This window comes from Meleagris gallopavo, chromosome 1, assembly GCF_000146605.3.
Source record: "Meleagris gallopavo isolate NT-WF06-2002-E0010 breed Aviagen turkey brand Nicholas breeding stock chromosome 1, Turkey_5.1, whole genome shotgun sequence".
Lineage (NCBI taxonomy): Eukaryota > Metazoa > Chordata > Aves > Galliformes > Phasianidae > Meleagris > Meleagris gallopavo.
Window position 1 is genome coordinate 81,427,990 of NC_015011.2, and position 14,813 is coordinate 81,442,802.

The 14,813-nt window shown below is 38.1% G+C and overlaps 1 protein-coding gene and 1 long non-coding RNA gene across 3 annotated transcripts in view; one reads left to right on the forward strand and one right to left on the reverse strand.

The window, feature by feature from the left end:
- Nucleotides 1-253: 253 nt before the first annotated feature.
- The window catches only part of LOC109369433, a 47,207-nt gene continuing 32,647 nt past the window's right edge, over nt 254-14,813 (reverse strand). The window contains exon 3 of the long non-coding RNA XR_002118463.2: nt 254-588. This is a non-coding gene — a long non-coding RNA (uncharacterized LOC109369433). The remainder of the gene's footprint in view (nt 589-14,813) is intronic.
- LOC100539126 (cell surface glycoprotein CD200 receptor 1-A-like) overlaps nt 2,402-14,813 on the forward strand; it is a 21,250-nt gene continuing 8,838 nt past the window's right edge. Inside the window, exon 1 of one of the 2 annotated variants that reach the window (XM_031556130.1) lies at nt 2,402-2,744. In XM_031556130.1, coding sequence (XP_031411990.1) covers nt 2,657-2,744 — 88 coding nt within the window. In that variant the 5' untranslated portion in view covers nt 2,402-2,656. The remainder of the gene's footprint in view (nt 2,745-14,813) is intronic. The other variant, XM_010719568.3, reaches the window with a different exon arrangement.

The window sequence follows — 14,813 nt, forward strand, 5'->3', positions numbered from 1 at the left end:
TTCTGTTTCTGTCTGTATCTTGATAGTCATAATCCAGCTTTACACGTCTCCATTTCTTATTGAACAAGTGATTGGTGTGGAATCTGCTGTCAGCAAGGACTTTAAGGCTGAGTAAAACCACTTCAAACAGAGCAGATCACAGACAGTGCCTTTGTCAAATAATATCTGATAACATTATGATAATTAACATAAAATGGTTCTGCAATAACCCACACTGAAAACCACAAGCAAAGCCCAAGTCTTTATGGTCTGTACACAGAAGACAGGGAATGTTCAGACTCAAGGAAGACTGCAGTGGCTCCTCATGGCACCTTAAACAAATGAGCCTCTGCTGCTGTGTAGAAATGTGCATTCGCTGTAAGTGTCTTTACGTCTTAGGCTTCAGCCTCAGCTATTACAATCAGTTTTTCCTTCTCTTTCTCTTCCTTTCCATCAAATACAATGATATTTCCAACCAATGCAGCCAGCAATACCTGATACCTCTCCCCCACTTCCATGCATTATTTTCCAACTAGGTCATCCTCTGTCCCACTCTGGCCTTTCTTGGGATTGATTCCTCGTCATGGAATCCTGGCTTCCAATCTGTAACTGAGAGGACAGGAAGAAGAAATTACAGATCCATTACTTCCTATCATAAAATGATGTTTTCAATAACATCTCCCTACAGACTTTGCCATCTCATATCCTATATTCTGTTGCCTGCAGCAGTATTTTCACAAGGGTAAAAAAAGGCAGTGTGACTTTAACTTCCAGCCTCTGTCATCCACAAATTTCTGTCCTATCTTCTCCTATGATGCCCCACTTGTTCCTGAACACCCAGGCTTGAAGCAGAAATTTGTTCACAAGGCTTTCTAATGGCATCTTAAATGATACTTGCCTAGCAAAAGAATTCAGCTAATTTCTGGTCCAAAAGAATTCCTGTATGAATGGCAGAAATCTTTAACTGTGATAATTTAAACTAGGATTTTCATTATTAACAAGGTAGTTTCCTCTCTTCTAAAATCTCATCTAACCCAATACATCTTTCATTCTTCAACTATTTCTCTTCATGCAGCAAGCATCCAGTTTGCCAAATATAGAATCATAACACTGTTTGAGTTGGAAGGGACCTTTAAAGGTCATATAGTCCAACTTTCCTGCAATGAACAGGGACGTCTACAGCTAGACTACGTTGCTCAGAGCCCAGTCCAGCTTCCACATTTACACCACTTCAGTTTCACTTGGCCTTTGCATCAAGTTTGATCGCTGTGATATTTCACATTTAAGGCCTCGTACTGCTTGTATGTTGCCTAATTCCTTCTCCCACCTTATATCTTAATCTTGACTTAAATAAATGAGTCCTCTTCCTCTCCCAGCCCTTGTCTAGAATACAGCTATGTGTTATTTAATCACATTTCTAGATCAGTGTTGAACAGTCAAAAATAAACCAGGGTGTTATTATTAATAGTGAAAACCTCAGCATAGTGAAAACCTCAGAATACTCCAGAGAAATAACAGAATGTTAAACTGAATTTAAGAATCAAGTGGGAAAAATCTATAGAACTCGTTGCCAAACAAACTTGTAGTCAATAGTAAGACACTAGGACCACGAAAAACAAATTTCTGCCTTGTCTGAATTTCTTTATATAGTCATTATTTTTGTTTTGTTTTGTTTTGTTTTGTTTTTACTTATTCACAAAAGATGTTGATGTCCAAAAGTGCTGTGCAGTCCTAGTTCCTGAAAACCTCAGTTTCTTGCTGACTTTGATCTGTTTTCTCCCTTTGCTGTTTTTGACTCTGTCCTCAGTGATAATTACTGTGACTTGTAATTTTTGGCAGCTGAAACCCTCTCTACTGCTGGCCCGCAGATGCCAGGGAAGTGTTGTGGCTTAAGGGAAAAAAAGGGCTCTGAATCTGAAGTGACTAAATCAGTGAGGAGGTGAAGAAACAGGAACAGTGTTATCAAAAGAAAAAATACTATTCTGAAAAAATACCAAACAGTTTTCATTGAAAGATGTGGGTCAGTTACAGTTGGTACAATTTCTGTTGAAAAGTATGTAAAATAGTATTTCTTTCTTTCTTCTCACTCAGTTTCTCCTCCCACGGTCTTGAAAGCCTTGTTGTTTTAACAGAAAAGGAGAAATCCTTAAGACAGGAGGAAGAATTTTCTATAATGCAGTGTCAAAGAAGTGCCAGACATTTAGACTAGTGGTAGTAGAGGTGATAAAGAGGACAAAAAATTTTCTTACTAGTACTTACTAAGTACTATTCTTACCACAAAGAATCTTTGTCTTTTCCCCAAGACAAAGATTTTCTTTTTGATATTAAACTCAGGCTTGAATAACCTCCTCCATTTTTACCCCATCTGAGATCCGCTGCAGGGTTTATCTTTGCTCATCAGCCTCCTGAGGAGAGCCAATGAACGGAAGGCAGAGCTGCTTAGTATGTTTCCTCAGTGTTCGCCTAGGCACTCAGCACAGGAAGCCTAGTGCTCAGAAAAGTCAGAAAGAGGAACCTCTCCAGCATTGAGGAGTCAGGCGGTCAGGAGAGGAGTAGGGAGAGGGAAGAGAAAACACCAGCACAGGCTGCTGAGGATGCGTGGGCAGACAAGAAACACTCTCCATGACCACAGCTAGGCTGGCAGCAAGAGAAATGGAGTGACGGAGCTGCCTGAGCCATGAAAGCAGGAGCTGATATGGAGGTTGCTGGAAAGGCTGTGTGTCTCTTCATGCTGCTCACTATCATCAAGCTCAGAAGAACAGAGGGTGAGTCGAACTGGTCTCTGTAAATGATGAGGCATCAGGGTGGAAAAAAGGGAAATGTGTGCAGGTATTTTCTTCTTATAAGGATTTCTGCTGAGGAGAGGTAGTAGGCACAGTGAAATATGGCAGGGATCTCTTGCATCTTTCTGAGAAGTGGTGGAAGATCACTGGTATGCTGACAGTAGGGATCCGCTTCTGGAATTTTACTCTAAGGTTAATAGGAATAACTGCAATCAAGCATGGGTAGGGCTTTGGTGCCAAACACAGTGACACTCCTAACCCTTTCTATCAGTGTCATCAACTTAAGTTTAATATATTCTAGCTACAGCAGTTAATGTCTTCCAGAAACTGTTTATTTGCATTTGCAGAGTTTGTGCTCTTCCAGACAGCAAACAGTAGTCCTGAGATTCGGCCAGTGAATTAGGAATTTGAGCAGCAGTTCCAGAAACCTAAACTGTCAGCTGGAGACATCTCTGAATAACATATAATATGCATGTGCCCATCACTCTTACGGACAAGTAGAATTAAGCTGCATGGTAATGAGTTATTTTATTAACTTGGCCAGAAAGCAAGAGTAGCTGCTTGAAGATATTTTTAAGCAAAGTATATGCAGTCATTGCTGGCAGTGAGGAAACACCACTCGGTAATGCATTTGGTAGATCAAACAAGGGATCTGGAATGCTAACCTCAGTGCCGCTACTTGGAAAAACTCAAAATACTTCACAAACTATTTAATTCTGTGGCACACAATAGGCACACTGCAGGTAAAACAAAAACCAAACAGCTATCAGAAATGAAATTATCTCAGAAGAATGCTGAAGAAATGTCCTATGAATACAGATTATGATAGCATCAGAGACAGTCTATAGTTTTGAGAGAGCTGGGCACTTCAATATTAGTGTGACAGTGCTAAGCAAGTTGTAGTGACGACATTTTTCACTTAGAGATCCCAGGCCAAAAGTATTAAGATAATCAGGTGTGTGTACTCTATGCAGAGAATTGGAATGCTGTGTGAAGCTCAGAGGGAATTGTGCTCCCTTTCTGAAGACCGAAGCAAGATACTCCAAGTGAAATAATGTCATGCAAAAATTGTTGTGCATAACCAGACCTTATCTGCATTCGTACTTTCCTTAACATTTCCTTAGCATGCTGCCTCATGTGGCTTTGGTCAGTTTCTACAAATAAGAAAAAGGGCAGCTCAGCAAAGCCACTTCATGACTGTCATGTCAAAACCTGCACCTGAGTGGGGCTGAACAATATGCTGCTGAAGCTGCTGGTGCACAATCTGTATGACTCTTCTTGAGAATCCTCATAGCAGAAGCAGTGGAAGTGACTCAGAATTAAAATCTTGCTGGCAAACTTTGAAGACTTTTCCTGGTTTAAAAGAACAAACAGGGCACCTGGAGTGGCTGTATGCATACATACTCCAAAGGAAAAGATAAGGGAGGGCAAGTTTTTCTACGAGAGATTGGCACAACTAAACTCTTTATTGGAGTAACATAAGCAGTGTTGACTTATACAAGTCCTACATCTTCAATACTACCATGTGACAATAGATATGAGCTAGTGCTTCAGAGGAAGCTGCAATAAGTCCATTCTAAGGAATGTGATGTGGTTCTCTATGGTTAGTTCAATTCTAACATTAGCAAAGAAGTGAAACCAATTGCATTGGTGCTGGAATTAGAGTGTATGAGGTGAATAAAATTGAAATATAATGTCAGACCAACCTATCTAGAGTACAAGGTCACCTATACAAATTCTTGAATGCAACTGCTTTTAGTTTTCACTTAGCTTCTCTCTTCAACAAAACTTTTTGATTCTTCTTTGCTAATATGATAGTGTTTTATTGCCTTGTTACTTCCACCGACTTGGTGTGTTCCTCATCCTTGTTGCCTCCTATTCTACTTTACTGCTCCGGAAATAAAATCATAGGCTAAAAAAGTATCCTGGTAAATCTACATTTGTCTCTGTTTCAAAATTGCTCTGCTGTTCCCTTGTTTCTATGTGCTGGAATCACTTTGACTTCTTTTACAATAAAAACCTAAACTATCCTAATAATTTTTTCTTACCAAGATGCTTAAAACAGAACTCTGTATTACTAAATTAAGAAAAAAAAAATTATCAGAAGGTATCTAAATTGCCTTAACACAATCTTCAAAGCGTTTTTTCATGTGACATAACAATTTACTTTGCTATGGTCCAAACACCATTTGAAGGTGTCTACTTTCACAACTACAGAAATAGAGAAGTTCAGTTTTGCAAGTTGACCACATATTCCATCTCTACAAGTATATTTATTTTGGTAATGAACTTACAGATGTACAGGCTACTTAAAGCTCATAGGTAATATATTTTATACACAGCAGTACAATCATTCAAAAAAAAATAAAGCATAGAGATTCTTCTTATGCTGCTTTATTTTTTCCTAAGCAAGAAAATGCTAGGAAAGAAAAGCTGAAGCTGAATACTAAGCAACATATGACTGAGATTTTAACCTATAAAGATGAAGCTGTAAGCCTGTTTTCACAGCAGCTCCTTATCTGCTCTTTGCAAAGAAAAAAAAAAAAGGAAAAAGGACATACAACCCATCATTTGCTGTCAGTGCTCTATTTTTGTTTGGAATAACAGGAAAATTCCTCTTAAGCATAAGCAGTAAAACTTTTTGTATTCTTCTCCTGGTGAAGAAGAGAGTAGAAAGTCAAGTTCAGCATGCAGAACAGAATATTAAACACTCTATATCTGTTTCTGTAGTAAGAAGGGTCCAGAGGGCATTTACAGATTATTACAAATAGTATCCATTATGAAAGAAATAATACCCAAACCACTTTGGCTTCCAGTGTAAAAGCTCTTTTCCTCTTATCCTTTCCAGCTCATATTCTGCAAAGATAAAGATCTATTGAATCTGCATACATAAGTTGCTATAGCAAGTTTAAAGATAATAGCCATAGTTGTATAAAACATGACAGCTTAAGTTCAGTGAAGATTTATTGATGTTGGAAGATTTGGGCAAAGGTGCTAATTCTGCAGGCTGGATGATGCCAACACATCACTTCAACACCAACTCCTCCATTAAAGAAGCATACTGATATACTGATCCTTTTTTTCTACAAAGGCATGTTGATATTGAGACATAGCTCTCTTACATAAGAGTAGAAACAGCCTCAGAAAAGATCCCTAAACCACTGCACCAAATTGCCCTTTTTTACAGGCACTGCATCGTGAAACAAACAATTTGAGCACCAAAAAAAGAGAATGGAAAAGAACCCTAAACACGTTGAAAGGCTGCTTTTAATCCAGATTGAGGCAAGATACTCTATTCCAATTTTCAGCCTATATTTGTTGCACTTTTAAAATTGTTATTACATTTTGAGACGACAGATTTCAGTGCATATCTACTATTCCATCATGAATATTACCCAGTTATTCTTCTGAGGTGTTTCTATAACACAATATACTTTCTGCTTTCAACAAATTTCCTCACAAACTCCAGATACAAATGCCATTGCAATTATTAGAAATGCTACACAGAATTAGTAAAAAACTTTTCTGCTGAAAAACATTATTAGCAAGCTACCTTCAGTGTGACACTTCCTTTCAACACTATCTTTTGCTTTCTCTCCTGGAAACAATTATTTATCCATCATACGTCCCTCCAACTGTTCCTCTTTTCATCAGCTTAATTTAGGATTTTTGAGAGGACACTGTATCAAACCTCTTTCCCAATGAGGTGAGGTTTTAAATCTTTCTTTTGCCTACAAAATCAGCTGTCTTGAATGACTGTTCGAAAGGATGCTGAAGAAAGCTAAAGAGCGTGAGGAAATCACAGAGACTTTAAGAACCAAGATTTGGCAACTGCAAAGTTATATTCTGTCTGGAATGTGAAAACTGAAACCTTTGATTCTTTATTAAGTTCTGTCTGTGTACTTGTCTTTCTGCAAGATATACAATCACTCTCTGATATTAAAGTTTGCAATCTAAAAAAAAATCCAGCCATGCTGCAGACAATTCATACTGTAAAAGCAGAGTTCACAGTGAAACAGCATAACTTTCTGTCTCTGTTTTAAATTAGCCACTAAATTTGGTAAGAGCAGGAAAGAGATACATGCTGCAACTGACACAGTAATTGTGGTAGAAATGTGCTGCAAGAACAATAGAACAATTTGGGCATAAGAATGAAATTTTTGAAGACAGGAAAAAGGCTTAAATAGAATGAAATGGGAAAAGGATACATTCAAGGAATAATGACAAAGATGGATAAAGAGGGTTTGAAGGAACTTAACAATAAAGACTTCAGTCTTTTATTGTGTCAAGTGCCGCCTATCTATAGATGTGTTGACACTGAAAAAGCTGCAATTGTAGCTGAATTTCTGATGTGAATTGATATCAGTTCAAGCCAGCTGGTTCATGTATTTCTACTGCAAGACTTACAGCATTCAAACTACTAACTGCTTACCCAGAATGCAGGGCAGGTTTTCAGTCTGCACTCCGTCTGTCCTGTGTTGTTCTGGATACACTGACAAAGTCACGAAGCTGCCATATAGAAAGTTCTGACAGTAATTTAGCAATTTATATCCTAGTACAAAGACCTGCCATTTGTTTATCTTTCACTTCATTCCAGACAAGACTTTCTAAGTGTTCACAGGCACCCTGTGATGGTAGAAGAGGAAAATAGATGTAGACCTCAACCTATTGTACTTGGCCTCTTCCAAGCGTCTGGTACTGCCTTTTTGATCATAACTTGCTATGACTAATATAACGTATTCATTCCAAGATACAGTTAGTCATTTAATTGTGGTTTATCACTGTTTCAGTTCTTTATATGTCTAAATTTAATGTGTCACTATCACAGAGAGGGGGAAAGGTGGGAGGTGGGATGCTCCAAAACACGTTGCAGATTGTGACAGCAAGAAATGAAGATACAAATACACAAATAGAATTGTGCCTGAGAAATTAAAGTAATCTCCTTACAGTGTAAAAAACTCTTTAGCACCTGAATTTCTACCGAGGCTGTCATGAAACTTGAGTCATTCTGGGGGTAAGAAAAGGTTTTACCTACTGCGAAGAGTAAGAGGCAGGAAATTTTTCCTACTTGAAAGGAATCAGAAGTGTTTTCAAGCTGATTAGCTGTCTTTGATTTTGCAGTGATTCCTCTGAAAATTTTAGTGGTTTCACATTCAAATTTTCCTGTTTTTAAAATATTTATTTCTCCCTCTACTATGTGAAGTACTCTGAGAAACAAGAGAAATGACTAAGTGATACTGCAAAGGAACTGGTGTAACTAGTTATCCACCAGAGCTGTCAAACAGGCTACATAAACCATGTTAAAAAACAAGACAATTTGTTTCCCCAGTTCTTTTTCAATTACAGTAATCTTAGCGTGATAACAGTAACCAGTACGTTTCTGAAACACAAATACCCACTCCCTCTTTGAGTGTGTTTTTTCCTGAGTGAGGATATGTCCATTTTCAAATTGGAATTTCACAGAATCACAGAATGTCAGGGATTGGAAGGGACCTTGAAAGATCACCTAGTCATCTAGTTCCTGCTGGAGCAGGAACACCTAGATCAGTCACACAGGAATGCATCCAAGTGGGTTTTGAATGTCTCCAGAGAAGGAGACCCCACAACCTCTGGGCAGTCTGTGCCAGTGTTCCATTACCCTTAATTTGTCAGTGCATTGCAATGCGCACTTGATACACTGGAATAGAGTTCATGAACTTCCTCAAATATTGCTTAAAATTTATGCAAGAGTCAAGGGGAGACACTGAAAGGATGACATAATGTTATTTGAATTTTAATAAGGTGAACTTCAGAGTCTAGAGTCAAATTGTCGGACTTTAGTCTGGTCTTCAACCCCATCTCCAACCTCATAACCTGTCAGAGGAGGCTCCAAAGTGAAATCTGCTGACATGGGATTTGTGTCAATAACCAAATTTGGAAAGTTCAGCTTGGAGCTGTACAGAACTCTCTGAATCTCAATTGCCTTCTTTCTACATCAGAATGATTGACAACACATTCTGCATCTTCCAACAAACAGAAAAAAATGATTGCCATTTTTCAGAGTTCACTCATTTGTGAATGAGACTGAAAATGAGAAGTTGTTTACAATAAATGTGTAGATATGTGATCCTTTGTATAGTCTCTCTTGGATAGAATGAAATCATTAGCAGAGCTGACATTTAATTATCATTCTTCGTTATCACTGCAAGGAGACAAGCGTGACAACTCACACCTCTTCAGTTTTCTTTTTCTCTGCAGACCCACAGAGAGAGAGGCCTTTGCTAAACTGGTTATTCACTTTTTCAGTTGGAGTAAGCTATTAGTCCAGCTCAGCTCAGTTATAACATGGGATTTCACCTTTTGAGAAGTAGCAATGCAATGTACTGGCTTGATTCCAAATCATTCAAATAGCTAAATGCTGATGTCTATGGCATATGTGCCCTGATACTGCAGGTCTTAAACCAATCAGCCATCACAGAGAAAACTTCAGCAACTGACTATTTGCCATTTTACAGTATGAAAGCACCATTCCAGGAAACAACAGTGCAGTGATCAGTCTGAATTTTAATACCTACAGCATCGAACCTTTCCTCTTTAGCAGTGGAATAATTTTGTTTAGTTTGCTCACACAGAAAGTATACATCCTTTATGTTTAATTAAATTCCTGGAGAGAGGGAGATTGTGTCCTCCTCCAGAGTTGCTGAGCTCATACCCAAGAGTGCAGGCTCAGGCAGGCTACAGAAAGGCAAAGAATACAGTCTGGGAGACAGAACCTTGCAAAGGATTTGGTTGGAACAAATCTACAAGAAGACATAGAAGTGATGGAAAAAGAAGACAAGAAGAAATTATGTGAAATCCATGCAGCCTGACAAGTCACTGAAAGCCGGTGGACTAGAAAAGAGCATTAGTGGAAAGAAGCCATTTTGTACGAGGCATAGAGAGTGTTTTGTTGATGAGTGCAGCCAACAACTATAAGTTATCTGAAAACCTATCACTTCCTTGGTTTATATTCTAATAGAGAATATTTTTAGAGATAGAAGGTTTTTGGAATGCTCACTATAAAGAAAAGGTATGGCGTGATGAACTGCTGCCCTTGATTAACAGGAGATCCTTTCAATACCTACACACTAAAGTAAAGCTATGGCTCATCAGAAAGAACAGGACAGGGATGAGGATAATTTTCATTCAAGAACTGCCTTTGTGCCATTTGACCCATAGGTCATGGATGTTCAAATTTTTGGCTTGTCCAGGCTGCACTGAGGGAAGAGGAATTGTCTAGGGCTGCATATAAAATATATAGTATTGTTAATGTATATAAGTAACAAAACTTACTTTATTTTTATATTTTTATGAAAACAAAAAAGTCCCACATAAAATTAGTGGGATATTTGATCTTTTGTGTGTGTGTGTGTGTGAAACTGATGTATCAGTCTGGTTCAATAGCAGTGGTAGAAATTCTTATGACTTCTCAAGACGTTTGTCAGATTTTTGATGAAATTTTACTGTCCTATTGCTTCATCCTTGAAAATAGTTGCTCACAAATGTATGTACTGCCAAAAAGTGATGACACAAATAAGATGTGGTTGTGAAGTGATGGTTATTTTTCTCCGGTAAGAGAGGGCTTATAAAGGTCTGGGAAAGAGATATGATCAAAATTTTGACTTGAATATTTGATTACAACTCTGTGCACTGTGCCCCATGTCCTGCTTTCAGCCCAGACAGTGCTGCTTGCACAGCGCAGTGAGGTTGTTGTGAATGATGGATGCACATTCAGGGCTGGGCTGCTTAGTGGGGTAGAGCTGTTGCCATGATGGTGTGGGGCAGGGGGAGGCGACAGGGTGGGATGGGCTAGACAGTGGGTGGCCAGGCTGTGGGTAGGACATACGTGCCATAACTATTAGCAGACTAACTGCAGAGCGTATATATATCTTTTAGTCTGTGTTTAAATAAAGCTAATTTTGTGGTTATGAATAGAAAGTCTTAATATCTCATTAGACTGTCTCTTAGCTTGAAACAGAAGGAAAGGCAAATCCTGTTTTTATCAGAAACTATTAAGAAAATGTATGATATTGCTCTTTATAAGCTCTTGTCATCAAGTATTAAACATACAGTAGCACTGTACCTCCATGTGGCTGACAAGCAGAGCTAATGGCTAACGACTAGCAGAACCTGGCCACATTAGTTTTGGGGCTAGGTATCCATACTGGATAGGCCCTGCAGTTATGCCTTGCTCCTTCACCATTTTTTCCCTTTCCCTTTCAACTCAACAACAGACAGCCAGAGTTTTAGCTAGCTTTAGGAGAATACTAACAGAGTCATAAGATATGATAAAACCTAGTAATATGTTTCTATTCTACAGAGAAAAAAACATCTTCCTTATTCCGCTTTAAGAAGAGGTTTTCAGTCAGTATAGAAATAGAAACTTTTAACCATTTTTGGCACACATATCCTTCTTCAGTAGAGGAAGTCTAAAGGTTATGATTCTAGCAACATACATGACAAAAGAAGAAAAGCAAGAAAGAATGTATACCACTTATGTTTATGTAAATGCCACTTACCTATACACTAGTAATGAAAGAGGACACTAAAGTGAAAGCAGTTTAACATTATGATATTTATATTTTAGTAGGCAGATGCATGTAAGAATAGGACAAGCAAATATATTTTTTACTAATTAATCTATCATCTGGAGAAAAAACATTTGCTGTATTAAACAAGTTACAGGAGGAAATCAGAACCCTTCTACAGATTTATCATAAACCTAAAATTGTACTTACATATGACTTAACAGATTTAAGCTGACTCACGAGACTTATCATTTCAAAAGAATGGTACCTGACTAATTCTGGGGTGACTATGACAGAAAGGCATAACAGAAAGCACTACTTTTGTTCCCTTTTTCTTTCCAGTCTTGAAGTATGCAAACTCATTTTGGGGAAACTGCCCAACACAATAGGCCACGTGGGAAATGCATAGTTGAAAGATCGTTAAACTGATATTCCCATAGGATGTACATGAAAGTGTACACCATTATGCATGCACAAGATTGTCTTTTCTGGTATGCATTGTAAACATTATCCAAAAAAACCCCAACCACCTCAGCTCCAACATACAGTCTGTTTGAATGCATAGGTTTGCTTAGTCATTTTTAGATGAGGTCAGCTACACTGATGACATGACTCAGAGTTTTAAGGCACTTGGCCTTGCTAAGCTGGCAGAAGAAACACTTTGTTCTCCAGTTTTCAGAGGCATTCATAGAGATGACATGCAGAAGCCATCCTGACAGAAAGGGCTTTTTGTCAGTTCCTTTTCTGGTAAAATAATCTGATTTTAAAAGACGCACATCACATTTTCTTGAAATGACATTTAGCAGAAAAAACTCATCATTTAAAACACCTTCAGTGTAACAATGTATCAAAGAATACTAAATAACTGAATTAAGACAACAAGCATTTGTAGGGCTGATAATTTATGTATCAGAAAACTGAATAATCAGCACTTTTCATTTTCAGCAGTGCTTGGAAACCGTAGCTAATGAATTCCGGCAGTAATAAACAGCAGAAAACTAAGCATTATTTCTATCATTTAATGAAAATTAGAAGTGGATGGTTTACTATCCTGCCCCACCGATTTTCCTCTTCTATCAGAAAAAAAAAAGCCTATCAGAATTACACTCTGATTTATGTATTATACTGCTGAAGTAACTAATACTTTACAGCACTGTGTAATGTAGTGGAGGGCAATATTGCAGCTACATCTCCGACTAATTTGCAGGAGATGGGTCTAGGTTTGGAAAAGAATTCACCCAAAGGATACTTAATCCTCAAATTAAAAAGCAAAAACATTTAAGGGAATTTGTAAGTAAGATAAATACAGTGAACTGTGTTAATTTCGCAAGTTGGAAAGTACTTTCCAAGAACTCAGTTAAACAGAAGGAAAAGTGGTTGACCTGGAAATGATCGTTCACTTAGATTCCAGAAGATAATGTGATATTAAACAATATTATTAACAAACTAATAGTAATGATCTGACTAAAAACTTAAAGGTGGTGCTCATTAGGACCATTTCTTATAGTGTGGTACATGTTCAGGAACTGGTCTTCATATTGTGTTGGCAGAGGCCACAGAATTCCAGCGCTAAGCAGGGGAACAAGAAACACAGAAAGGTCAAGTCTGGGGAAGACTTTGGCAAAGGTCTGAATAACCAAGTATAAATTAGGTCATATAAATCTTTGCATTTAGAATAGAATAGCGTAGTACAGTTAGAAGAGACCTTCCAAGATTATCCAGTCCAACTTCATGGCTAAGCAAAAGTTAAAGCATGTCACTAAGTGCATTACCCAAATGTTCCTTGAATGCTGACAAATATGGGGAATCAACCACCTCACAAGAAAGTTTGTTTCAGTGTTGGGCCACTCTCATGGTAAAGAAATTTTTCCTAATGTCCAGTCTGAGCCTCCTCCAGTGCAGCTTTGGGCTGTTCCCTTGTGTTCTGTCTGTACTTAACCTAATTCTTCAGGAGTTTATTTATACATATAGATACATGCTGATTCTTTGGGTTGTTTGGTTTCTCCTTCAACAGGATAAAAACATAAAAGTCCCATCCCCTTCACAGTTGTTCACGTCATTTTACTACCTATGCCTTGGGATTTTGCCTTCTCTCAATCTCAAAAGTGCCTAGCAGAGGAAGTGTGCTATGTATGTCATAACATATAAGGAACTAATCTTAAAGAATGACAGATAACCTTTCTTTCACCTCTGAGTGTTTGTCTACATAAACGTTTACTGTGAACAACACCCATCACATATTAACTTATTAAGGAAAATATTAAGTGTGGGTAGTTGAAATAAAACAAAACTGTCCCAAATATGACATCATTTTGAGTGGCTTCACAGCACCGTAACTGTCAAGGAAACAGTGAAAGATTAGAAACCTGACCCCTTGGATGTGTCAGCTGAAGACATAGGCATATGAACAGTTATAAGGCTGGTCAATATAAAAAGAGCTAACATTTCAGAAATGATTCAGTCCTGACAATTTGTGGAAAAGGTAATTCATGGACACATAGGAAAAAATAAAAGTAAAATTTAAAAGAATATTGAAGGCAATCCTGACTGTGCAGCTACCTGTCTTGCATAAGAAAATGTTACTTGTCTACCTAATACAGAGGAGCCATCACAGTGGCCTGGCTGTCACCCTTTCAATGGCCAAAGCGATAACTTACAGAGAGGACATGAACACTATGTCCAAGCTTTTTCCATACAAACATTTAGGTTATCTAAGCACACAGCTTGTGGATCATGAAAAGACAAAGACAAAAGTCATTGTACATGACTCCATCCAAAAGTCATTGTTAAAAGCCCAAAAGAAATCAGCGTCATAGAAAGAAAATCAAACAAAAAACAAAGAGAATGTTTCCATGCAAATGTGAAACAGAACACACGAACAAGACACAGTATTAGAGTCAACACAAGTTGCTATACCAGCTGAATAAAGATCCTCTGCGATCTTAGCCTCATAAGCAAGAGGGGTAGAGGTACTGAGCACATTTTACACCTTTGTAGCTGCATGCATGGAGCAAAGATTGGTAGAACTTACATATATGCCCTGTGTGGACTGCCGCCTGTATCAGCATGAAAGCACACATGAGCACTGTGTACACGCAGTGTGAATGAGTATGTCCACAAAGACTCAGAAAATAAAAAGACACCTCTGAGACATTAGACTTTCCTCTCGCACAAAGCTTCCCCATTGCTATCGGTGCTGCAATCATGTCTGAGAGATACAATCAAGGTCTTTGCCACAGTGCTGGATTTATTTTGCATGAATGCGGATATAAAAGTTGCTTACTTCCTTTGTAAGAACAGTTCCAGAGAAAAGTCATGACCAGATGGTCAAATAAAAGGTGGTAATAGCCCTGAAGTGTTTATATGCACCGGTGAGAGGTGCATATAAAACCACCTATCTTCTGAATCACTAGTTTTTGTGTGTGGCAAATACATGTTCAGCTTGTCTGTTTCTCAAGCTTTGTCCTCCTACCTCTGGCAAATTTTGTTTAAAAAAACAAAAAAC